The 27495-nt window shown below is 42.9% G+C and overlaps 1 protein-coding gene across 2 annotated transcripts; it reads right to left on the bottom strand.

Annotated features, from left to right (window-relative positions):
* Positions 1-1088: 1088 nt before the first annotated feature.
* Positions 1089-21005, bottom strand: LOC118686929 (phosphatidylinositol 3,4,5-trisphosphate 3-phosphatase TPTE2-like). 2 transcript variants are annotated; one of them, XM_036383483.1, is made up of 19 exons: positions 20920-21005; positions 20223-20302; positions 18084-18161; positions 15906-15953; positions 15035-15193; positions 14509-14628; positions 11628-11727; positions 10763-10826; positions 10170-10234; positions 9546-9606; positions 9206-9287; positions 9035-9123; positions 6470-6531; positions 5450-5530; positions 4384-4489; positions 3635-3732; positions 3163-3258; positions 2622-2692; positions 1089-1358 (listed from the first exon to the last, which is right to left on the bottom strand). In XM_036383483.1, exons 2-19 carry the CDS (start codon positions 20270-20272, stop codon positions 1256-1258), a joined length of 1533 nt encoding a protein of 510 aa, XP_036239376.1. In that variant the 5' UTR covers positions 20273-20302; positions 20920-21005; the 3' UTR covers positions 1089-1255. The 2 variants fall into 2 exon arrangements, with proteins under 2 accessions (XP_036239376.1, XP_054369972.1); XM_054513997.1 differs by lacking the exon at positions 20920-21005 and adding an exon at positions 20754-20848.
* Positions 21006-27495: the final 6490 nt, after the last annotated feature.

Genomic DNA, 27495 nt, shown 5'->3' with positions numbered 1-27495 from the left:
TTACTCCCTAAGCAGGACGATGGGTCACCTTAGGTGCCCTGCCAACTATATGACAGGGCATCCTAGGACAGTGGACAGATATCCAATTGCCTGAGCTAAGCCAAAATGAACTTGGGCATCAGCCACTTGGAGCTGCAATGAAGGGCAGCCTTTTTTAGCCCCTAGGCACATTCATGTGGACACTGAGGTAAATACATTGCAATAGCAGAAGTTGAGCTCACACATGATATACTTCATAGTATATAACTACCTTCAAGTGAGCACAGGGAGGTATGTGACCTCTCTGCTTATTTCATTAACTGTAAGTTATGTCATTTCCCTTGCACATTTTGGTTCCCAGGAAGAAAAAGAATAATGAAGCAGCAGACCTAAGAAGCTAACACCTCGACACATTTCACACAAATGAAGGCACAGTCTCCACAGAAGAGCTGCACTGCTGAAAATAGTTGGAAATAGAATAAGCATCCTGGAAAATTGTGCATTACAGGTCTTAGTACAACTCAAGAGGAACCAATGAGCATTTGCACTATTTGCTCAAATGAGCAGGTGCACAGATCAAACCCCTCATATGCAGGTATAAAGGCAGCCACACTAACTGATCCCAGGCAGCTGGAATGCTCAGGAGCTGATGAGTCTTAAGCCTTGGGGCAAGTGGCCAAGTGTACCCCCCACTTTGTGGGGAGGTACAGCAGTAGAAAAGCAGCTGTGCAGTCTCCAACCTCCACAGGCAGCTCCCAGGCCAGTGTTGCTCAAAGCACTACATCACTGATTACTTATGAAGAGCAGTTCAATACCAAGGCTTCTGCTCAAGAAGCAACAATCCAACAGAGGGAGATTAATATTTCTCCCTCAAAATTCCCATATTCTACTGATTTGTGGAAAACCCCAGTGCTGAGGGAATCATGTCAGGTTTTTCCAGTCTCATGCAGACTGCTGGTCTTCATCCACCATCATGGTAATGCTCATGCTTAAAGACAAGTAATTGTTTTTGATTACTCTAATAAGAATTAGCTGTATGCAGAGATATCTAAGCTCCAGGAATCCAACAGCCCATGATGTGTCAACTGACATTAAGTAACTCTTCAGAGTGTTTTAGCCCCGTGCAACAGAACTTCATGTAGCTTTATTTGAGTTGTACTTAGTGTGTTTCTGTGTAGATACATCCAAGTGACACAGCTTCACTTTATACTGAAACAGCAAGACATTCTCCAGGAAAGAGATGAATTTTACATGTTTTCCTTCTTTCAGATTTCCCTTATGCATCAATAAAGTTCACCTCCACAGCAAATGTCTCACTATAGATTTTCCATGTTTTAGACTTGTGAGGGTTATCCAGCTCATTCCTGGGAAGGTAGAGTCTGAAAGACAAAATTCAGGAGCATGTCTTACAGCCTAAGACATGCTTTTCCTTTCAGCCAGTTGAAAAATCTTCTAGCTCAGCCCTGGAATATTAAATCCAGCCCCAGACCTTGAATTTAAACAGACATCAGCCATGCCTGCACAGTGTTTTGTATCTTAAGTGATCTTGGAAACAAAGGCAACCTGATGGGTTTGTGGATTGGCTCCCCACCACCCTCCCAGAGCCCCACAGTGCAAGACAGAGAAATTATTACTGCATTCAGCTCAAGGCCTCCTGATATGATGCAAGTGCCAGGAATTTAATAACCAACCTTCCTAAAAGCAAGGATTTGATTCAGCACTCAAAAGGTAGCCTGGTGGGGCATCCTCCATAGTTCTGGAGGAAACAAAGCTCTTCAGCAAAACCTTTAAGATGGCAACATTGCAGGGCCATCAGACAGCTGGCACACATTTTTCCTGGCACTGGCTTGGTTTAATTGGTCTGCATTGAGACTGCAAGGTGCATTGCTGGCTGAGCATATTAAGTTAACTGTTACAAAGAGACTCATGGCTACCTCTCCTCAGGCTCTAACAGGACCAGTTAAGTAAAAACTGTCTTCTTTCTATTCCACTCATGGAGAACACAATAATTATATCTCCTATGCCAAGTTCACTGTTCCTCTACCTAAATCTGTCAAGCAAGGCAGACCAAAGATAAGGCTCTCTGGTCTCTGCATTTCTACATCATTCCCAATGCAAGGCAGACAAGCCCAACTTTCACCAGCTGTAGCTTCTCCAGGAGTTCCAGTGTCCACAAGCAAAATCACAGTAATTTCTAACTTTATCAAGAGTATGAGAAGCCATAAGAAGGCCTTTCTTTGTGATCCCAAGCATCAATACCTCTAACTGCAATCTGAACGTCTGCCTGCTAAGCTACTGAGCTCCTGCTTCTCAGGCAGCCATACTATAGAGGATGGCAGATTTGAATAGCTAGCATTACATTTTTAAATTCAAATTCATTAACAATGGTTAGAGAGCACCAAGGAAATAATCCAGTGTATTAAGTTAAGATAAAAAGCTCCCATATGTTTAAAATATTTGTCACAGCACGAGAAACTGCCAGCTCACAAGTGACAGCTGAGGATCAAAGACCAGTACCCACATGAAAGTTAGCTGGCTGATCAGGGCTGTCCTATCTCAGCTTTCAGTACTATGCTTATGATCTTTCAGCTCTATGCAGACACCAGAAGTTAGGATCTGAAGGCATTCACTAATATCCTTACCTGTTATTTTCAATAAAGGAAGTGTTGAACCAGAAAAAGAATGGGCAGCCATCATAGCCTTTTGGAAGAGCCTAAACAGAAACACCTTGTTTAAGGACTGTGTTACACAACAGAACTTTTGTTTGTAGAGCAAGGGTACCCACTTTTCTTCCCTAATTTGGTTTAAAAAGCTACAGTGTCAGAATCAGTACACTTGAAGAGCCCCATATCATACACAGATCACTATTTTCTCTGCAATTATTTCAGTACCAAGTCATTCAATACAATGAGGTGTTGTATGGTGCTCCCATGGTTAGGAGCAGCAGGTACCCAACTAAAATGCCTTGGTTGTACTGCTGTTTGAACAGCCAGGTGCCTCCCCTGCTTGCCTGGGCTGATATTGCACCACTTGCTGCATCCCTCACTGCACAGTGACACACAGCAGGAGTCACTGGGAAGTAATAGGTTCTGCCTGTGCTGCCCAGCCAGGCAGGACCCACTGCAGCTTGCACTGCAGCCTCTACCCATACCCAACTGAAGGTCTTCACACTGGTGTACTTACAGAATTGCATTCAAATCTGACTTTCACATCACCACTTAGAACAGGGCAGTCTTCCAAGCCAATGACTACAGTGTCACTTTCAGAATCTAAGAAAAGCTGGATAACAGAATAAAGAATTTGTTTCATGAAAGTTTCTGCAGCAAGACAAAGGACCAATTCATGACAAGACCTAACTACTCATTCATGGTGCACAAATACAACAGCAATGCTAGAATAACAGACAACAGTTTAAGCTGCTCAGGACAGAGAGAACTATTTGCATTTAAAGGACTCCCAGGGAAATCTTTCACTATCTCACCACTACATTCCTAAGATTTGGCAAAGTTTAGCTCTTTCATCCCCTTAGAATTTATACCATCCATTTAGTTAAGACTACGTAGAAATTGAATATTGGACAAAACTAAGACACTTTTAACCTATAAATCAGCTTTTAGCTTCTGTGACTCAACTTGTGTGTCTTCATAGTACTCACCCTGCAGTTTTTTTGATTGCCACATACACATTGTAGCACAATTCTCTTCCTTGTTATTATCTGCACCTTCATATCAGTTCCATTGCCTTTCCCAACTCCTAGGAACAAAGTGGTGCATTATACCAGAGGCACAAACATTAGCTGGAAACATAAGTAGTCATGAAAACCAAGTGCAATCCCATTCAAAACTGCATTCTTTCCAGAATGCCTTGCTCAAGACTCTAGAGAACTCAAAGGCTAAAGGTAAGCTAAAGGATTCAGTGGCTGAAAATTACATTTTGAAGTTCCCCCCACTAGGGGAACAGGTTAATGTAAAATCTAGTTCCGTTTTAGTTCCATTTACTGAACAATAACAGCAGTTTGAACTCCCCTGGAACTAGGAGTGATGAACTTCTAGCCTTTGATCAAGATTACCAGCACACATGTACTGTAACAGGCATGTATCTAAAGCTCAGAAACATTAGGGGATCCAGTTCCACACCAGGAGTTGGTCTCACTGAAAAAGTGATTCCCCTTCCAAAAAAGGGCAGGTTGTATGTGAGCCATCATTTGGTCAGACATCTAGAAAGCGACACAACACAGAGCAACTGACTACAAAATACTCTTCATTGTGTTCTGTGTCATTTAAATTCTCAAATCCCAATAAGTCTACATTCTGACCATGGGCTTAGCAAGAGAGACAGTTATCAGCTGCCTGTAATAGGAAACCATTACCAGATAGAGGAATGCCCAAATACAAGAGTTCTTACCATGTATAGTGTGGATTTTGATGTTTTTTATTTTGAGTTGTCTCTCTGGTGGGAGTTCCAAGTTATATTTGTTTTTCAGGATCTCATAATACCCAACATACCTACTCTGTAATGCAAAAAACCCAGACACATTATGCAGTTTCTGTACACACCACAGAATAATTCTAGGCAGAAGTAGGATTTAAATAGATTCTTTTACTCCAAGTTTTTAGCTCTTCAAAGTCCAAAGCTAAGAAGAAAGACAATTACTCCCCTTTCCCTGTAGAAACAATCTTCTAGACAAATTCAACATCTACATTTTTAAAGCGTTTAAATTTCATGTTTTAAGAGGAATTCTGTACTTTTTAGTTCAGCAAGAAGTGAGGATATTTTATATTGTAGCCTTACGAGGCCAAATGTTTAAACATACTAGAAACTTTTGGTTTTTTGAAGGACAGCTATACTTCTATTTTATACCAGCAATTTCAAGTACCCATCACAAGATTCACTTCCCAGCTCTGCATCACGCAGAACAGTAAATCAAGATGTGCAAAAATGTGGTCTGAGGCAGAAACTTGTGTAGTATTTCCCAGTGAATGCAGTCTGCAGAAGATGGATTTCTCCACCCAAGCCAAATCAGCGCCATGGCCCCGTCCCAGGCTCACTCCAGGCTGCTGTGCATCCTTGTTAGCAGTCCAATTGCCTCACAGAGTCACACTCCTGTGAGGGTGCCCAGACATGCTGTGGAATCATCTGTGCACATATTCTGGACCTGACCAGACACAGCTGTCCAGGTCACCCTGCTTGGATAGCGGGGTTGGACAGAAAGCTCTCCAGTCTCAAAAATTCTGTTATCCTAGATACTATACTTCAGATCAGAGAAAGGTGTAAGGGGAAGGGGAAAGATGCAGGGCAATCCTGTCAGCTTTTCATATTCCAACTGTGAAAGAAAGAGTACAGAAAGTTCAGGAGTTAAGCAGGTAATAGGAACCTACATCTCTGAAACAAGGCAGGCGAGGTAGGGCAGCATAAGCATTCACAAGGTTAGTATTGGCTTGACTACTTCTCTGAACCTGCATGAGCTTACCTGTGAGGGTGTTTCAACTCCTTGAAACTTGGTACTTGTGCTTCTATCAGTTCTCCTCTCCCCAAAGTAGTCCAAACTTTCCTACACAGAATGATAATTTCAAGGGTTAAGCTATCCATCCCACCACCACTCTCCTTCTTGAGAAGCAGACAGTAAACTAGAACTACACTACTCAAGTCCAGGAATGCAAGGAATGCAAATGGAAATACACAATCATTATTTTGGTACCTTCTAAAGGAGACTTTTAACTACAAGAAAAAAGTACTAATTAGGCGGTCAGACATATAAATCTGTCATTCATGAAAGAGTGAAGGAGAGCAATACAACTTTCAAGCAATTGATTTAGAACCATTTATATTTTTCAAGTGGTCTGGGGCAGACCAAGCTGAACACTAGCTCATAATCTTCACAAAGCAAACTCAGAGGAAAACAAGTGATTAAATGGATATACAGTCTGCCCAGACTACCTTGAGTGTCCTGGGCCTTCTGCATCCCCAGCCTCCAGCTGACATATCAGACCTGGGATACTAAAGCAGCATCAGCACCTGTCCTGGCTGGGACTTGATCTTTCTCCCTTTTCCTAGAAGAGCTTCCTTTTGTAATGCTGGCTGTCAAGACAAGACAATTCTTGATGCCTCACACTACTTGGAGGGAGACTAGGAAAAAATTGCTTAAAACCACTTAAAACTAGTGATACTATCTTTGGGAGAGTTTGCTCAGAAGTCATCTACAGCTTAAGTTGTTGCTCAAGACCCTAGACACATTATTCCTCCAAAAAAACCCCTTCAAGTTGGTGACCTGTTAAATGCTATTTTCTCACTCCTTTCAGATCACAAATAGTCTCCATCAGAATTTACACTGTAGCGAGACTTTCATGAACTTTTTTAAAACCAGACTTTTCAGAGAATCCTTTTTCTAGTATAGAATTTTTGCAGAGTATTAGTGCATTTCACCAATTCAGTAAATCCTAAGAGGACATTTTGAATACTAAACAAATTAAAAAAAAAACAGCAGTTTTACCTTTGCGCTCTCAAACTGGTCACTGTCTATGAGCCAAGTACAGACCATTGTTCCAGTCCTGCCTGTATTAGACATACAATGCAAGTTAAATTAGAGCAGTTCAAAGGTATTTGGGACTATTTTTGTGAAGTCATCTCCTGTTATCTATTTCAAGAGTTATAAGTGACAAACAAGTAGTCAAGTATTTCTGAGAAGAATGAGTTAAAGACAAGATACCACAGTATGTGGTATTGTTTACGGTATCAACTTGTTCCTTGTCCCCACATTTTCATTACTAGAGACACTTAGGCAGCTGGTCAGTATCTGCATACTCCAGCAGGAAATAGAGTCAAACTCTACTAAATGAGGCTATAAACAGAAACTTTTAAATGTTTATAGTTGTAAGTGAAATGCTGTAAGTGTCAAGAGCTGTTTCTCTGCCCCAACTGTTTTCCCTGCAACCCTATTAAGAAGTCATCAAGTCTGCTAGCATGAAGATGCCTATACAGTTTCAGTTCTTTATTTAAAAATCTCAGAGGTCAAGTCACCCTCCCCACACTTGTTTTTCAAGCTGGTTTTGACCTGCAGGTAATTTCAACATTCAGTTTTGCAAAACCTTTTAAGACAGAGCTCCACCTGGGGGCAACTATTTGATATTAAGTAACCACCTACTTTAAGCCAAGTATTCGCTGCAGTAGTAACCGCTGGTGGCTAAAGGTGTGGCAGATATTTGCAGGGAAACTTGGCTTACTTGCAGATATTTATGCATTTCAACAGCTCCCACACCACTGTTGGTTCAGGTAGCACCTGCAGGTTAGCTCATATGTTTGGTAGCTTTCACTATTCTTGTTTCCATAAAACTTCATTGTACTCTATCACCTAATATCATGTGTATCTTGACTTAAGATCCAGCAGTACCTGGAACATTCTAGAGGGGTAAAGTTATGGAGCAGATCATCTTGAGTCGTATCACACAACAAATACAGCACAACCAGGGATCAGGCCCAGCCAACATGGGTTTAGGAAGGGCAGGTCCATTATGAGATGGTGACCCACTTAATGGATGAGGGAAAGGCTGTGGATGTTGTCTACTTGGGCTTTAGCAAAGCCTTTGACACCATTTGCCACAGCATCCTCCCAGAGAAACTGGCTGCTCATGGCTTGGACAGGTGCACTCTTCACTGGGTAAAAACCAGTCTGGAGGCCAGGCCCAGAGAATCGAGGTGGATGCAGTTACATTCAGTTGGCAGCTGGTCACTAGTGGTGATCCCAGGGCACAGGATGGAGGCCAGTTCTGTTAAATACCTTTACTAACAATCTGGACAAGGGAACTGAGTGCATCCTCAGTCAGTTTGAAGATACCAAGTTGAGGGGGAATGTTGATCTACTGGAGGGCAGGGACAGGCTGGATCAATGGACCAAGGCCAACTGTACGAGGTTCAATAAAGTGAAGGGCTGGGACATGCACTTGGGTCACAACAACCCCACAGAGTGCTACAGGCTCAGGGAATATTGGCTGAAAAGCAGCCCACTGGAAAAAGACTTGAGGGGTACTGGTTGACAGCAACTGAACATGAATCAGAGTGTGGCCAGGAAGGCCAATGGCATCCTGGGCTGTATCAGCAATATTCTGGCCAGTAGGACCAAGGCAGTGATTGTCCCTCTATGCTTGTCAGTGGAGAGGCTGCACCTTGAATCCTGCATTAAGTTTTGGGTCCCTCACAGCAAGAAAGATATTGAGTGTGTCCAGAGAAGGGGAACAGAGCTGGGGAAAGGTCTGGAGCACAAGTCTTCAAGGAGCAGCTGAGAGAGCTGAGAGTGTTTAGCATAGAGAAAAGGAGGCTCAGAGGAGATCTTTTCATTGTAAAGGTAATAGTGAAGTGGGGTTGGTCTCTTCCACCAAGTAACAAGCAATAGGAGGAGAGGAAATGGCCTCAGGTTGTTCCAGAGAAGATTTAGATTGGATATTAAGAAAAATTTCTTCTCCAACAGGGTCATCAAGCTCAGGTCAAATAGGGTGCCCCGGAAAGTGGCCAAATCACCACTCCCAGAGGTATTCCTAGAGATGTGCAGATGTGGCACTGAGAGACACAGTTTAGGGGTGGATCTGGTAGTACTTGATTAACAGTTGGACTTGATCTTAAAGGTGTTTTTCCAGCCTAAACAATGGATAGTTTGAGCCATGTTACAGTGCACAATATTCAGCATGGGTGACTGGCTAACAGAAGCCAAAGCAGCAGCCTAACACTTTTATTAGTAACAATTTCAGTAGCCTCCCTATCCCCAGTCTCTCATGGGGGACTGCTGTCCCAGCTGCCAGAACACCAAAAAGTTATTGAAGAACATTTTAGGAGACATAATAGCAGCTTAGACTAAGAACCAGTTTAGACTACCTAAAAATGGGGTTGTTTTATACTAAACAGAGTACTGTAGTTGTGCGAGTCATCACAGTGTCTGCAGTATTTGTCAAATTTCATCACAAACCCATCTCATAGTATGGTTTAAGGGCAAACTTTTATCAAAGAAGCTACAATAACAAAGAAGCATGATTTGTAGCATACACAGATTGCACATGAGAAATCCTACCTTTGCCCCCTTTACAGTGAATTGCTATGACATTCTTCTCATCTTGACTCATCCATTCACGGACACTGGCAGTGAATTTCAGCATGTCCCTAAATAAGAGGAAAGTTAGTGGATCAAGGCAAATGCCTACATAGAACTATTACAATGTAAGTATTTCTTGACAAGACTCACTGTAGTGCTGGGACATTGTGGTCATCAATGAAGATCCTTTCCACCCTGTAGTGAAAGTACTTGGGGTCATAGCCTTGTTCACCTATGGGGAAAGATCTGAAGTTATGCCAGGAAGGAGAAGGATTGTAACAAAGAAAGTGGTTTGTAACACGCAAGGGTTGGTCTGAGCATGTACTAGTGTCTAAAATACAGCAGTGTTAATAGACAGATTAAAATGAAAAAAAAAAAAAAAAACAGAGGTAACTTGGCTAAAGCCATGCATGCTTAGCTTCTGGTTTCATACTTTTCACTTATACATTAAATTTTATCTCAAATATAGTCAGCAGCTAAACATACTTACTGCAGAGATTATAGACTTTATAGTGGCCAGGATGTTTGGTGTCCAAAAATCTTGCAACTTCCTAAGCAATAATGAGTTTAGAGTAGTTAGTGCTCTATTTGTTATTTCCACTGCCGCCTCAACCCCCCACCCCCCAGGTGGAATCAACAACTGCATTTATGAACAGCACTTGGAAAGCAGGCCTTTCCAACCTGACAGCTCAGGTTCTCATCCAGAATAAAAGTACTGCTGCAGCTATCTTCCTGGCCCTATGTATGTTTCTACAATATCAGGAAGCAGAGCTCTGAAAAGGATATTATGTATATGGACCTTTAAAGCAACTTTATTTAGGAATAGATTTTATCACCATTACTAGCCTGGGACAGAACCACCCTGATTCTTCAAAACATTCCCAAAGAACAGGAGCATCAAAGCACTGGTGTGTCCCCACTGTGAGAGAAAACCACTAGGTTTAGCTGAGACACCACAACAGAAGCAGGGCAGCAGAGTGCAGATCATCAGTCATTCCAACCAGCAAAGGCAGCAAAACTAGGACTGACATGATTTAGGCCACATATAAATTAGTGGGAACCTATAAAAGAAACAGGTTTCAGAAGCAGTGAATTTGGTAGGTAAGATTTTTACCTTTATGGGATTCCTGTAGAAAGACTGCTTCCCAGAAGATGGAAATGACATTGCAATAATTCGATCTGTTGAGAAGACAGCAATCACAAGTAACAGCAGGAAGCCCCCCTGCACGTAAGAACTACATGACTGAGAAACATCCTTATGAAGTGTCTTATTCTTACCCTAATTATAAGAACAATCTACCACTTCTGGTAGGCTTTCCTCTACATTTAGCATAGCTAGAGCAAGACAAATAATGCTTCCCAAAGCATCAGCCACCATCAAGTGTCAGTCTCCATAGAATCAGAAGCAAAAATACTGTACGTAAATAGTTTCCCAACACCGGGTCCCTAGGCCTAGGGAACTAGGATAAATTTCTATCATTACATACAGCAGGTACAACTCTCCCAGAAGACTAATTCTGGGGACTAGTGTCAGTCAGGAATCCATATTTCAAAATCCCACAGAAAAGGAGTAGGCCTGGTTTGACTTCATACTTAAATTTGATGAGTCTAAAATATTGTCTGTAATTCATGACAAGCTCTTATTAACTGTAAAACAGGTCTTCACAGGACATAACATGCTGCGAAGTGACATTTGTTTCCACAAACCAGTAATATAAGTGAGATCCAGATCAAAGCCATCTTTCACATAACGTCTTTTGTTTTCAGAGACCTGACAAAAAAAAAAAAAGAGAGCTAATCTTCCACAAGAATGCCAATGATCACCACCTGTTGCCTTTTACTAGGAAAATTCAACCATGTACACTCTCCTGTTAAGCTTGAGTAGCAGAGCCTCACTTCATTACAGCATTATCCAAGAGCAAATTCCTTGTATTAACTTCTAGGTAGAAGCACTGTATAGAATTTTCACCCTTAAATACCAAAATTTATTCTAGTACTCTGCAGATTCTGTGAATACTGCAGCATGAATCTGTCATTGTTATTTGACTGTTTGAAGACTGAAGGAAAAAAGAATAAAGTTAAGGATTGCTTCTTCCTAAACAATAGGACGTATTTGAAGCTTAAAGCACAACTTCAATGCCCCGAATGAAAATAAGAGGCATTGACAGTGGATAGGGCTTCAGCTAGATTGCTTTGTTTGTAGCCAAAATAAAGCATCAGACACATTAAAACTCTCATCTTCCCCCATGTGAGGGAAAAGAGTCTATGTGCCACACAAGCTAGAAACTGTCAGCTGAGACACACGGGGTGTTGCAATCACTTCGACATGCCAGCCTTCCAGGTCAAGTTGCTGCTTACTTGAACAAAGCCAAGAATGATAAGGCTTTACTGAGACTGGAGGCAAAGCCCCAAAGCCCTGTCAGGGACATGGAACAGATGTGCTGCTTGGGCAACACTAGCGATAGCACACCAATAGGCCATGGTCAGTCTTGCTACTTACCACTGATGCTGCCTGAACAAAGAGTTGAAAACTACTAATAAGTAGTCTAGATATGTTAAGAGGCCAACTTACCATTCTCCTGGTCACCCTTTCAAGTTGCTCCTTTTGTGAAGCCAGACGAAATATTCTTATCAAGATGACAATTCTCAGGATTCGGAGGAAAATAACCATTCTAGAGGACAGATTCAGCATGGAAGAAAATAGACACAAATAAACTTACAGGCAAAGATTAAAGCTGTTTAAAAGCTGTTTCAGGCAAAGTTTAAAATGCTGTTTCATATGTTGAACATCTCAGGCTGATTTTGGAACAAATACAATATAATGGGTTTATTGTTAAAGGTTTTCTGTGAGTACATGTTCTCAACAGCGAGCAGAACTAGGAAATCCCCACTTGCTCAAACAGACTTCCACAGGCACCTCTGGCTAGAAAGCAATACATTCCATTAACATTACTCATGTTATTATCACAAAGTTCCTTGAAGCTTATTTTCAATTATACATTTAAGTGTACACAGCCACACTAAAGCATATGTAGCCACCTGAAAAATCACTAAAAAAAACCTAGACAGGCTAAGTACATCATGACTTGATTAAGAAATCTGAGAACAAATCAGTATATATCCTGGGTTTAATCATTCAGCAACCTGAACACTTGGTTTGGTTTAAGGAACTTTGAACTATTGTTGAACTTTGAAGCAGGAAAGAAGCTTAGGTGAGCGGTTCTATCAAAACAACTGAACAGGAGCAGCTGCTTTCCCACACTCCTAGGGAGTTTGTCCTGGTTCAGGGCAAACTAACATTCAATTCATTCCTTAAGGAGGTAAATGAGCATACATTTTAGGCAGCACACACACATTCTAGGTTTTGATACATTTGTGTAAAAATGCTGGTGAATACCAACAGTAAGGGAGACAAAACTCCAGTTTTGCTCACAGTCTGCCCCCCACTGATATGGAGCTTAAAGTCAGCAAGGTAAGGTCGTCCTGAATACCTGGAGAAAAGTTTCAGTTTTTCCCTGAGCTTCTTCCAAATTCAGTATCACCCTCCTGTTTTCAAAACAGAATTTCCTTGGAGCTAGCAGCAAATGAGATGAACAAAAACTGGGGTGAAACCTCCATAACCCCTCTCCCCACAACTCTGAGAAGCAACTCTTCAAGATAAAAGGCCCTTAAAGAAGTCAGTCTGTTAAGCATTAGCTCCCAGACTGATATCCAGCTCTTAGCTCCCAGACTGATATCCAGCTCTCATTCCTCTAAGTCCTTTTATAGGTCAGACTTCAAGAAAACAGTTAAGTCACCCCTACACACACCCAGCTAGACCAGATTAGAAAGAGAAACCGTATTCCTCCCTCAGGGCACGTTATGGTCTGTCACTGAAATTTCACTTGTATATAAGCTCTTATCCACAAAAAATCTGCTCAAATTCTAATTCTTCTGAGATGTATCAGATGCTTTAAGATTACTGTTTACTTCTCGATGAAGGACTCAGGAAAGAAAAGTGATAAACCCTATTAAGGCTACTGGGAATTAATTGTATTTCGTGGACACCACTGCTGTGTTAGATGGGATGACCACCATCTCAAGATTTGGGATTTGGTCAGGTACTGTCCAAAATCTACTGTCAGGTAGCAATATTTTGGTCAGAACAGCCATTTTAGAGCCTTGAACAAGGGAAGCCTTACAGAAGGCCTCAAAAATTGAATGGGTAAGACGGTAGGCCCCAGCTGAGTGTCTTCTGAGAGCAGCAGTGTGAGGTCCTCTTCATGTGAGCCAAAAACCTATTCTACATTCCCATCAACTTCAGCAAGTCAGAATACAAAGAACTTGCACACACAGCTCTACAGCCAGTGTAGGATCAGGCCTACCGCTAGCATAGCCTGGTAGAGATAAGAGTGCAGATTACCCTGTCACACTGCTCTTTTCCCCTCCTTTATCTGGGTGCTGCTATAAGATGAAAGCTGTTTTAGAAAAATGTGGCCATAGAAATGGAAAGCAATAATTAAAAACTCCAATCACTGTTTAAGACAACCTAGGAGGAAACTAGGTTGCAAAAGCCACTCCTTTGACAGTTTTACTTCTTGATATCCAGGTTTAGCAAGCACTCTAAGAGAAAATTATTATTTACAGATATTTGTCCTACTCTGGATTCTTCAATAACTAAACTTTTTGTTTTCTTCTGGAATAATGTTCCAGAAGAAATGTTCCCCACTTATGCCCATTAGTCAGCTGAATTTGGAGCAGGGGGTGGCTTTTTTTTTTTTTAAAGAGCTCAACTTTTCCCTGGCTGATGTAAGAAAGTTTCTCTAAGTCAAATCTAGTGCAGATAAACTCATCTTTAAGTTGCAGTTCTGTCTCCATCAGGAATGGATTCATCTCACAGGTTATCATCCAATCAAGATACAGAAATCAGAAGGAAACAGGACTTGAAGCAGCTTATGCACATAAACAGCAAGTCTCCTCTCCCCAGAGCATGGCTGAAAAATTCAGCATTATATTACCATGAGGCTTTTGGGAAAGCAAAGCAAAGGAAACAAGACAGTTTGGCAACTCTTTCTATTGCAAGATCCTTTAGACAGAGATCTTCCCTTTGTTGTCCCTTCCATTTGCTACAATAATACAACTCTTCTTTCTGCCTTCTTCAGACCCTCCTCTCTATTAGGGCTACTGCACACCTTCCCCCAAAAAGTGCTTGAGTCAGAGCATTTGATGGCCCCCCTTTTAGTTACCTCAACTAGTATGTTCAGATCCCCTCTGCCTCTGAGGCAGGGACAGCCTACAGCATAACCACAGATCAAAGCTGTGTGTCTATCTTTCCTTGGTCTGTACCATGACACACTATCACAGTCCCATCTGTGATCTCAAATGCACAAATCTGGCTTAGAGGTGCCCAAGAAAATTCGTAGAAGAGTATCAAGAAAAGAGCTCACACTTACCAGCTGCCATACAACTCTTACCTTGGTATCTCCTTTGCTGCATCAACATCTAAGAAGCAGTATGTCAAATTAATTAACAGGGTGCCCACCACTATACATGCATCCAAAATATTCAGTTTGGACTGGAAATAGTTCCTGAAGCTGAAACCAAGGAGAGTTTTAGATAGATGCCATTATAGGTAGCAAAGACTGAAATATATCTCCAAGAAGAGAACAATCTATACAGAGTTACTGCTCGAGACAAGCTCTCCTGCGGTTTTTCTTAACACTAAGCACTGAAGTCTCACTAAGAAAGCAATCTTAGCCCTGATTTACACACAGGTTATGGCAAAGCTGTGTAGTTCCCAAGTGCTCACTTATACTGAAAATACTTAAAGGTTGTTTTATAGAAGGGTAGCCACCAACATACACAGACAAGAAAAGACATGGCTATTATCTATGACCAAACAATTAGCCTACAGAACACCAGGTTCATAGTTCAAGCTTGAAGTTCTGCTTCCTTGCTTGAGGACTTGTCTCATGGACTTAATTTTTGCCTATGTCTTACCCTTCAACAAACACCCTCAGGAGAACATCAATGAGAAAGAAGAGTGCTATTGCCAGGGAAACACCTTCAGGAATCTCTGTACCCTTCTTCCTCTCACTGATAGCCAGATCCAGAATCACAACTATAATGTCCACAATGATAAGTACAACTCCAAATACTCTGCAAAGAGAAAAATACAAGGGAGTTTGAGAGGTAGGAATGAACACTTATCAACTGGACAGCACAAACCCTGATTTCTAGGCTGTTCCAGCAAGAGTGTAATCTCTGACATAGATTGAAGCCTGCTTAATTAGAAGCTGAAGGTTTCCAACTGCATTTTTAAGTGATATGCACAGACACCATAATCTCTGTGGAACCATACATTTATCTCAGACACATCTGTAGTTATTAGTTTATGATTTCACATCAACATAGAAGCAGTGCAAACTTGAATGATTTAAGGCATAAAAGTATAATTTCTGCTTTCACCTTACTCAGCTTCCCTTCCTCTCATGACTTAATACAGTCCCTTAAAAATACCTGTCTTTAATGGCTTGCCTTGTCCCAGCACCTAGACTACACACAACTGACCAACTGTTTGCTCAAAGGCTGCCAGCAAGAATAAGCCATTAAAGAGGTTTTATCCAAGTCAATGGCATTTACAGCTCTGACTTTCAGCTCCTCTTGGAGAATGTAGTTTTAGAATGTGTTTAAGTCTTATTTTTCAATTCTAGTACTTTTCTCAAGTTACCTTCCTGGGGGTGACAAAGGATTCAATACTTTCACACAAAGCAAGCTGGAGTTACTGATGTTTAAGGAGTTCTTAAGTTCTTACTCCAGAAATGAGGACTATTTTTACCTTTCCCACATCAGTTCAAGCTCAAGTTTTTACCTGAATCCAAATGACATCACAAACGGTGCAATTTTTCTTCTAGTTGCACTGCAAGAGAAGAGAACTGACATCAAGACAAGTGACATTTTGCTACAGATATCAGCCACGAGGGCACTGTTATATTATTTTGTTCACATTCCTTTAGTTTTAGTATTCTGCATAGTAGTGGCTTCTCTAAAATGAGATTACTCAGTTGCATTCATGAACTATATAGGTTAAGAGAGTACTTGAAAACAGTGCTTTGATCACCTGTTAGAAAAAGTATTAATCAGCTTCCAGACCCTAGAAATACAGCAGTATGTACTTATTTCTAACATTATTCCATGTCACAATTCCAGTGACACTTGAACTCTGGCTTAGTAAGCTATAAGAAGTGGGTTTATATTGGTCAAGAGGAAGATTGGAAGACAAACATCTCTTAATATATTTCATTCCTTATATTAGCTTATTGTATCAGACAATTTTTTTTTTCCCAGGCCTGAAAAGAGCTGCACTTGTTAACAGCTCCCATGCCTTTGGAATAGAGGAATAGAAATCTCATTTCTACTTTAAAAAAGAAACATCAGTTTGGTTTTCAGATTAAAAATCCAAATAGTCTTTTAAGAAAAAGTGTTTCTGAAGCCAAGTTATTCCAGTTGTGAGAATTATCTTCAGTCCTGGCAAGGTCACAGCTCTTGTTTCCAATTACAGTAGATTTTGTTGCCTTTTTGGTATGCTTTAAGCCCTTTGGTTTAGAACAAAGCTTTTATGTAACTCTTTCTGGCTCAAAGCCTCTTTAGATTACACCAAGAACTAAGGTAGAAGTTCTTGGTGTAGAACCTGCAAAACTCCATTGCTGACAGTAAAAATCCCAAGATTACTTAACTACTGTAAGCATCAAATCTTTTCTTAGACACTTAGAAGAAAACACCTTTTTTCAAGCATATCACTAACAGCAGGACTTCCATGAGTCCTAACATACTGACAAAAAGTACTGATAGATTTATTTTGCACTGTTACAAGAAGTTTTTGTCAGCTCAGTAATGCACATTGCACCCCAGTGATCCTGTCCAAAATACCTTTTTCCTTTAGAACAACTTCAGCATTGCATTTAACTTGGTGCACTTCAATAACCCAGTTTAAGACAAGGCTAGGTACCTTTGAAGTGCTGAGGCAGCATCTTGCTGGGGTTACTGAATTAACCCACATTTTTCATTATTAGGTTCTTACTCTAAACTAAGGTACAAGGTCTAACCAGCAAACATTTGCATTCTTAAGCTGGAAGTACACACTATTCCTACAGAAGTCAAGTATGTAATACCATGTCTTGTCCTGAAGGCAGCTTAACATATAGAAGGGTTTTCCTGCTATTTATGAATGCCAAATATCTAAGGAAACACTGCAATAGTGACACTAATGGTTTCCTGGTCTATGTCTGTCCAGTCAAACTTCCAATTGTAGTGGGGACACCAAGACTTCAACTTCCACAGTCAATGGCCAAATACTTCTAACTAGGTACACTTGAGACCAAAATATATACACACACCACTTCAATTTGGCCTGCCAACATCTTAAATCAGTTGAAGGAAACATGGCACATTTGATTACATAATTAGCTTAGAGCTTTTGTGAAATACATTTGTAAATTCTGAAATCTAGAAAAACATGTTATCACACAGAATAACTGAAATAACAGGCTTAGGCTTATTGTTCTTGAGCTGCAGGACATGCCACTGACTCGACTAAGTTTACTGTAAGAGTAACAGTGAGGTAAACACTGTCAGGAAATAACTGCTTCAAGAACAGAGGTACCTGCTTGCAGGTTCAGACAACTTAGTCTTGATGTGTGCCACAATGTTTATTCTTATGCCCAGGTACTCATTCACCTCATTGTCTCACTAGCACTTGTTCTTCTGTGCTCCCACAAACTCATTCCTTTGGAAAAATGTAATCAATGTGGTTTGGACTACCCATTCTCCATAACATGATGGACTTGTGTTCTTGGGTTGGACTTTTATCTCTAGAGGGATAAAGAGGCTTCCACAATTTATTTGTCTTCACTAGTACTAGAAGAAATGTCAATATTAAGCATTTTACTGGGCTTATCTCTACTTCAACAAGCCACTTGCCTTCTTATTTTGCCTCATCAGATTCCACTTCTGGGGGTAAGCAAAGAAATTGAGTCTATCATTAGCTTACTTGGAACAGCTGTCTGGTCCATTACTCTCATCACGACCGTTATCAATCTTTACTGTGGCCTCTTCAGCTGTTGTAGAGCTGGCAAAGAAATAATACAAGTCACACACTGATAGAGGTGTCAACTCTGTATATTGCTAAGATTTGTTGTTCCAAAAAAAAGAATTAACTGTCAAGTGAACAGCAGCCTGAGCCAGAGCACAGGCCCAGCACAGACCTCCCCCATACTGGCACAGTGAACCCCTTGATTAGTGCTGATCTATTTCCTATTAGCAGCCCCTTTCTCAAAAGTTTTCCCTTTTCCCCTCCAAAAGAGACAGATGAGTTCAGCAGTAGGATAAAGGGCTTTGAAGCAGGGCATCCACGAGTCTGCTAAGGACTCAACAGTTCAGGCTCTAGAAGTGCCAGAAATATGCATATACAAAATGGCTTCAGAGCGTCCAAGTGACATTAATGCTGTTACAGTGACCTTCTTGTACAGAGAATTAATGTTTTCACCAGGAAAAGCCATACCATAGAGATGTTTTTGCACAGAGCAGGATACCAGACCGGAAACTGGAAGACCAGAGCAGCAGCTGAGCTAGTGCTAGAACAGCAGTTTTTTGGGGTAGTGGCTGCTTGCCATAACTTCCTTAAAAGGGTCTCTTCAGAGCAAGTTTTTGTTTTTTTGAAGGCCACATGACAATTTCAGAGAAAAAGTATAGCATCAAAACCCAGGAGCCTTATTTCAGTCTTCTCCACAGAAATACTGTGATGCATAATAGCACAGCCACAGTGTTTGCTGGAGCCCTGCCTCCGGTTTCACAGCTTTGTGGGCAGGAACAGCGACACACACATATTCAATATTGATGTTTCCATTCTGTTCTGAGGCAGCCTAGCATGTTTGAAGCATTAGTGTAATAATTTTGAGGATTCAAATATTCTTCATCCTCTGCAACAGACCCATGCACCAGCACTGCTGCTGCAGTCTGGGCTAACACCTTTTAAGCACAAAGTTTAATGATGCTTCTCCTAGCATCATTCCTAGCTCCTAGTTTCAGGAGCCAGTACTGATGCTTCACCACCTGCACTCAGTATCAGGCTCAGTAGAAGAATTATTCTGATGTACCAATTTTAACACTCAAGCCTCATTTCCTAGCTCCAGTGTTTCCAGTGAAACCTGCCTCATTTTGTTCCTAGAGCTGAAGCAAAGCTTTAGTGATGGATAGGCATTCAGGTTTGATTCCCAGGTATTCTTACAGAATATTCACTTGGGTGTTTACACTTACTGAACAGCAGAAATGCTTCACTTATTAAAGCCTACTACTGCTGCAGCAATTTTGCTGCAGGTCACTTGCTTATACTTGCAGACACATGAAGTGCACCAAATGCTACCTTCTTATCCTCTACTGTGATTAAAATATGCTACAAAAAGAATGAGAAACAAAAGTGTTTTCAGTTAGGAAGACAATCCTTAATACAAAGATAAAACAGAAGCCCAAGTACACTGTTTCCATAGTGCTCCCACACAAAAATTCAGTTCTAGATAATGCTTTCCTCAGAGGGAGTTTGTTTTGCTGATCATTCTACATCTACTTGTTGCCCAAGACAGAACAAGTGTTCAGGCACAAGCTATTACACTTAGGCTTTGACTATGGGGGTGGAAGAGAGCAAAAGGAGGACATAGTAGAAATTGTTTCCTTCACACATACACTCCATACAGAGCACAAGCTTTTCTGACTTAGCTCATAGCTAAAGGCAACCTCAGATTGGGGTGGCCTTTAGCAACTTTTAAAGCAACACAGAAAGAGCCTTGCTCTACAAGAGACCTTGACACTCTTATAAATCTCTTGACAGTCTGGATGCTAAAAGAGAACACACTTTAATGCCATGGACTTATTATATCAGGGATGGAGACCTTGTACTCACTAATCACTTACTAACTACTTACAAGAAGTGAATCAAAACAGCGTGTTTCTCCCAAAGATACCTCTCCTCTCAGACAACAGCACTGGTGGCAGAGGGGAGATAAAAAGACTATACTATATAACATTCAGACACTCCATCATTATTCCCTTTGTTGTATTTTAAACACTAAGAACCTAAAGACACACCACATATTCAATCCCAAACCCCCTTGCTGGCACAGTTCATTTCACTCACCCAGATGATTCTCTTGGCTGGGTCCCTTGTTCATACCTCACAGCTGTCATTTTGCTTGCTGTTGTTGTTGTTCTGCTGACCTGAAGAGAAGTGCACCGAGTTGAAGTGAGACAGTACAAGAAACTGTGAATAGCAGCATCCTGTAGTAGCCTCACAGTCCCAACAGCCAGGCTACTGCTTCATTTTCAACTATTTCCCCCTATGGTTGACAAAGCTCAATCTTTCAGCTGTAACACTGGTGAGAGTCAAGGCACTCAGCCCTCTGATGAAGGGGTTTTGACTACACCAAACATACCACAGCGATAACAGCATCTGTACCTCACCATGAAGCATTTCGCCCTGCTTCAAGCTCTGAAACACAGAGGAGCCCCAGCCGGCACCTCCGGGGGAGCTGCGGGCGCGGGCTGAGCCGCAGGGAGCCGCTCCGGGCGCTGCCTCCCGGCACACCCCAGCTGCCCGGACGGGAGGCCCGCACTTGCTCCCGCTGCATCCCGCTAGCTCAGAACCCCCGGAGCCCTCCCCCTACCTCACCTCGGCGCGGCCACCGGGCTCAAAGCCGAGCCTGGACACCGCCCCCGGCGCCCCGCGGACTCAGCGGAAAGTTGGGTTAAACTTCCTGAGAGCTGCATCCCGGCCGGCCAGCCCTCCGTCCCTCCCTCCCCGCCTCCGCGCCGCGCCGCCAGCCTGTCTCACCCACCGAGCTGTGGCGCGGAGTTCGAACACGCCTCACCGCCCCCGGGGTGCGGACAAGGGACTCGGCGGTGCTGTCCGGCTGCCCCTGGGCCGGGCCAGCCCGGTCCGGGCTGGGCTGGGCGGACCCGCCCGCTGCCATGATAACGGCCCCGGCGGCCCGCGCCGCCCCCGCACCGCCCGCACAGGCCGCACAGGCCGCGGGCGGGCAGCGGGGCTCCCCAGACCCCCGGCGGGGCGTTCGTGCGCCATACCCGGCTGGGTCGGAGTGCCCATCTGCTGCAGGGTGGGAAGGTCCTGGCGAGGCATCTGGACAGGCTGGAACGATGGGCTGAGACCCAACAGCATGACGTGCAACACGGCCAAATTCCAGGTCCTGCCCTTGGGTCGCAACCAGCCCAGGCAGCGCTGCAGGCTGGGGGCAGAGGGGCTGGAAAGCTGCCGGGCAGAAAAGGACCTGAGGGTGCTGGATGATAGCAGCTGGACGTGAGCCAGAGTGTGCCCAGGTGGCCAAGAAGGCCAATGCATCCTGGCCTGTACCAGCAATAGGGTGGCCAGCAGGACCAGGGCAGTGAGTTCAGCACTCGTGAGGCCACACCTCCGGTAATGCGTCCAGTTCTGGGCCCCTAAATTCAGGAACGACACTGAGGTGCTGGAGTGTGTCCAGAGAAGGCAACAGAGGTGGTGATGGGTCTGGAGCACAGGTCCTACAAGGTGCACCTGGGGTTATTTAGCCTGAACAGAAGGAGCTCAGGGGAGACATCGCTCTCAAGACTGCCTGAAAGGAGGGTGAAGCCAGGTGGGGGTCAGCCTCTTCTCCCAAGTGAATAGGGACAGGACAAGAAGATACAGTCTGAAGCTGGGAGGTTTAGGTTGGACATTAGGAAGAAACTCTTCACAGAAGGAGTAATTCGACATTGGAACAGGCTGCCCAGGGAGTTGGCGGATTCACCATCCCTGGAGGTGTTCAAGGAAAGGCTGGACATGGCACCTTGGTGCCATTGTCTAATTGACATGGGGGTGTTCAGACATAGGTTGGGCTTGATGATTGCTGAAGTATTTTCCAAGACTTTCCAAGTATTTTCTAATTGCTTCTGTAGCTCTGTGTGGGGCCACGTTGCCCCCAGCCCACCAGACCCCAGCCAGCCCCACCATCTACTTCTGAGTCCCAGCCTCACAGTTTTTGTGGTTTGATGCCTCTCAATGCCTTTTCCATGGCATGACAGCTTTGAGGGGCTGCACTCGAGGCAGGGCCAGCGCAGGTCGGGCAGGGGCTGCAGGCCAGCCAGTCCCCACAGCCTGGGGCAGTTCTTGCCATCATCCAGGGCAGAGCATCGCAATGACCACTTGGATTTTCACACGGCATTCGAGCACTTAGGTTTTCGCAGGATCGGAGCCTCCAGAATGTGATGTGTTACCCTGTGCTCTGCAGAGGCTTCACACCTACTTCGTTACCAACAAGCAAGTGAGGAGCAAGTGAGTCCCTGGGCATCCCGCGGTGCAGCAGTGCTGCTGTCGCTGCTGAGGCCAGGGTTGCTTTGCGCTGGGGAGGCTTTCTGCAGGGCGATGGACACCAGAGGGAGCCCAAAGCGAGCTTTTAGCGGCTGCTCCCAGGGCTGCTGGAGCTTGGCAGGGGAAAATGCGGTAACTGATGGCAGGAGCCTGCCCGGATGCTCCCTGCCCAAAAGAAAATCCTTAAGGTGAATGCTGAGAATAGGGAACATTTCTGAGCACTAGACTAAAGAGAAAGTTTTCCCTTCAAACATGTATAAGTACATAAATTTCTAGCACTGTAGTAGCAAGTAACAGAAATATAGAATCATAGAATGTCTGTAGTTGGAAGGATCAACAAGGATCATCAAAGTACAGCTGCTGCCTCACTCCTGACACTTCAAGTATCCTGAGAGTGTTGCCCACACATTTCTTGAGCTCTGTCACGCTTAGTGCTGTGACCACTTCCCTAGGGAGCCTGTCCAGTGCTCAGCCAGCCTCTAGGTGAAAAAACATTTTCCAATATCCAGCCTAGACCTTCTCAGATACCTTCAGATCATTCCCTCAGATCTGGTTACTGGGCATCACAGAGAAGAGATCAGTGCCTGCCCTTCCCCTTCCCCTCATGAGGAAGCTTAGACAGCATTGTGGTCTCCCCTCAGTTTCCTCCAGGCTGAACAGGCCAAGTGACCTCAGCCACCCCTCATGTGGCTTTCCCTCAAGGACCTTCACCATCCTCATTGCCCTTCTTTGGACACTCTCTAACAGCTTAATGTCTTGTTTATTTTGTGGCACCCAGAACTGCCCCCAGCACTCGAGGTGAGCTGCCCCAGCTCAGAGCAGAGAGGGACAATCCCTTCCCTTTCCTGGCTGGCAATGCTGTGCCTGATGCACCCAGGACAGGGTTGGCCCTCCTGGCTGCCAGGGCACTCCTGACTCAGATTCAGCTTGCCATCGACCAGGACCCCTCCCCTGCATAGACTCTGACAACTTGTCTTCGTTAAACTTCATGAGGTTGGTGCGAAGTATGTTTGGAATATTCTGATAATTATGTATTTGAGAAGCAGCTAAACAAGGATGGAAAATAAGTTTGATGATGAGAAAAAGCATTCAATTAATTTTTTTCTTAGTTATTTTAAAAAAATTACACGTGCAGTGTAGGGAGATAAAACAAAGGGATCTTTTGAGAGAACAAAGAGCATTTCGTTAGAGGAGACTCTTCAGTCAAGGCAGGAAAGATGTAACAAAGTTTGTGAAAATGTAACAAGGAGCAGGTGCACAGTAGTTTGTAGAAAGGACTGTTCCATAAGTGTTTATCTTTGAGAGAAAAGTCTGATGTTGCTATTAGGAACTTGATCATGAATATTACTTGTTAGCAAGCTTATTAATTATTATACTTTTGGCTATCCAGGCTCATACTATTCTAACTCAATGGTGAAAATATTATAGAAGCTATGTACACTTTAGTAAACATCTCTGGTTATACCATGATGGGGGACCGTGTTTCTCTCATGCATTTGCAGTGCAGGTTACTTAGGACAGGCTTGATCCCGTGGAGCAGGTGGGGATCCTGTGAGTTACTCTCAGCAGGAGTTTACACCTGTGGAGCATCTTCATGATGGAAATGGTGAGGGCAGGCCCACATCAGAGAACAGTGTAGAAATACAAAAGTCCAGTTTCCCCTGTCCTAGGCTCTGGAAGCATCAAGGTGTGAAGCCAGTTTAGGTATTGGACTTCTCACCAGACAACCTGTAAAAAACAGCCAAAGGAGAGGCTGGAGGTGGGAGGCTTCCAGTTTGGTACCTGGGCTGAATTCCAGGGCTGGCCAGCTAAAGGTGCACTTCAAAAGGAAGAGCAGCTCTTCCCAGTTTTCATCACATGGACAGATGCTGCATTGCCAGTGATACTGAGTTTCATGAGTTTCATGAGTTTCCTGGTGGTTGGTCTATTTTCTTAAGACCCTTACTTCTGGACTCAGATGACTAAATTAAAAACACCACATTTTTACTGATAAAATTAAATTTCTATCTCTCAGCTGGTAAAGCATAGGAACAAGATCCAAGGTTCATAAAGCCAAAATAAAAAGGAAGCATTGAAAGTGTTATGTTTTTTAAATTCAAGACTTGTAAATATTTCTATTATATTTTGCTGGTTGAGTCATGATACTGATAATTAATAACCCTTGAGAATCCAGTTCTGATCCTCTGACAATTTTTCATCAGTGTAAAATAGCTGAATTGTCAAAAATGCAAAAAATATTTAAATATTTAGTAAATAATCCAGTTACATGCTGGCTAAAGAGCAGGATTAAGTATGCATTTCTCAGAGGGGTGATGACATACTTTGCATTCCAAAAATAACAGAGAAGGTGGTAAACAGAATCTCTTAACTTGACAGACTTTTAAATTGGAAGATATTGCTCTTCTGTATCTGATTCTTTTAAGACAGACACGAAAAATAATTACATTTTTATTAAGTCTTGAGATAGTAGAAATATGAAGATAAGTGGGTAAAAAATGAATTCTCTGCCAATATTAAAAACAGGTAGACCAGATGACCTGATGGTGATAGCTTTTCATCTTCTCTTTGCTCCCTGAGAAGTGGGAGCAGATTAGACAGAGGATTTAGACTAATAAAATATTAAAGAAGCTTAATAGTAGAAGCAAAAATAATTATATTAATAATAATTGTAAATCAACATGGTGATTAGGGAAAATACCTGTGTTCACTATATTTCTAAAACAAGATTGTATGTTTTACTGCTAAAATATAAATATTTTGTTGCTTCTGTAAGCAACTGACTGGCTAGAAAATAGCTTTGATTAAAAAGGTTCAATCAACCCATTTTACATTGATGTAAGTGCAGCACACTAGTCTTAAAATAACTAAAATATAAACCATACTTAAGCAATTATTTTCCTGAGAGATTCTGCAGGGATTGGGTGTTGTCTTGCATTTTTTAATGTTGTGTTGTTTTGTTTTAAACCATGGCCTGGATAAGATCCTGAGTGATGAAGTTTGCAGCTGACACAGAGGTTGTAACCATGGTCAGATAGAATAGGAACGACTGCCTGGCACTGAGTAAAGTGTGACTTACATCCACTGTCAATCTCAGAACACAAGACCTCAGGATGATCTTTGGTACCTGAAGGACCATCAACATAGGTTAAAAACATTCTAGGTCTGCTGACAGTCCCTCTAACTCCCTGCCACCTGCATGGCCTGTGTGTGCACACATCAAAAAGCTGGCAGGCATTTCTGGACTAACTTCTCAGGTGTTGTGAATCACAGTCATCCTGACTGCACCAGGCAACACCATGCAGGTCAGACTTGGAGAATCAGTGACAGAGGAAGTCAGGTAACCCTGAAAAGTCCTGGAGCAACAGCAGCAGGGATTAGCCAGTGACAGATGATTGTGGCATGTAGACAAAAGGAGTGAGATCCTTGGATCCACAAGCAGGAAAGATTTTGGAAATATTGTCTGGGCTCTTTGTATGGCTCTTAATGTGAGTGACTTAATCACAGTCAGACAGGGCTGGATCTGGAAAAAGGACAAGGTGCCCCAGAAGGGGTGTACACAGACTCACACCATCAACATTTATGACTACAAAGGTATTTGTTCAGGAATTGCCTAACCTTTGAGGCAGTTAAATTGATGTGGCACTTCTCTGTTGTGCTGCAGGGATCCCTCCAGAATCTGCAGTTCTGCTCCTGTCCTGACCACTTATCTCTGCTGCTTGTCCCTGCCTAGGTGGTTCAGGCTCCCAAATCTAGGCAGAGTACTGCAGTTTGTGGAGCCCCCTCAACAGTGAGACCACCTCCACCACACCCTGTCATACACCACCCACAGCTCTTCTCACCTCTATCTACTTGTTCTACATTAAACTGCCTGGAGAGATTAAATGAAATCTCTCCAGGAGCAGAACTTGTTCCTCCTTTTCCTCTCCATGCCACCCAAGTGCCCTGCTCGCAAGTGTGATGTGCTTGTGCCATGTTCCTCAGCCCTGCCTAGGAAAAGCTCCAAAGCAGCTCCTCACTCCATGACCCTGCTCAGGATGAGACTTGGAAGATTCAAACTCCGGGGAAAAAAAAAAAAAAAAAAAAAAGCACAATGCAAGTAATTAAAAAGTGGGAGAACATGCTAAGGTTTGTGGCTGGTTCTTCTGCACTAAATATTTTGCAGCAAAATCAAAGGACATTCCAGTTCAAATGGGAGTGAATTAGGTCAGGGAAGTTGTCTGACCTGAAGTAGGTAGAAGATCATGGAATCCACATACCCCCTCTAGTCTTAATTCCCTTTGGTACAGCTATTCCTGACATGGGATTGCTGTGACCTGTGCTTGCCCTCAGGAACTTACAAAATAATTACATTTGTTGTGTCAACCCATTAGATACAGGCTGCATGCAGACTCATTAGTTAAACTGAATTAGGTATTTGCTCTTTGAATGTTATCAAAATATTCAGATCTAGCATGTTTCGTGGCTTGCCACCATTGCTGCTGCTTTGTACACAGATTTCTGTGGTTACTCCTGGCTTACCAGCCACAGACTTTTCATGCGCAAATGCCGGTTTCGGTTATTTCACAGGTTGAAACTATGGTGGCTGATGTCATCCTGGTCTTTTAATTTCAGCTTACTTTTGATGAAACCCTTTATTGTTAGATTAAAAAACAATAAATATTTGTTTCAGATCTCATATATTAGCTTTGTTTTAAAAAAGCTGGCAGCTCAGATTCCTGCAGAGATGTGCACTAGCTCAAACATCAAGGGCGTGCAGGCCCCTGGTAGGTACCTTCACACCTGCAGTGCCTGCACAGGAGCCTGGTCTGCAGTCTCTCCCAGTGAGCAGGGTGTTCATGGAAGGTGGCATGTGATAGGAAAGTATAAAAATAATGCAAATGCATAGTGCACCTGGATTCATTGCAAGTAATCTGTTTGTCTTTGAGCTGGGTCCAGACTACCCTGTATTTTCCTAGAGCACAGGTAGGCAGTCAGACTCCTGCTGTGATCCTCCTGCTGAAGATTTCCTGCTGAAATCCTCAGGTCTCTCTACCTCCTTTGGAGCCTGGAGCAGTCTGCCTCATTTCTTGCC

The sequence above is a fragment of the Molothrus ater genome, chromosome 2 (genome assembly GCF_012460135.2).
Source record: "Molothrus ater isolate BHLD 08-10-18 breed brown headed cowbird chromosome 2, BPBGC_Mater_1.1, whole genome shotgun sequence".
NCBI classification, from domain to species: domain Eukaryota; kingdom Metazoa; phylum Chordata; class Aves; order Passeriformes; family Icteridae; genus Molothrus; species Molothrus ater.
This window is presented reverse-complemented; position numbering and strand designations above follow the sequence as displayed.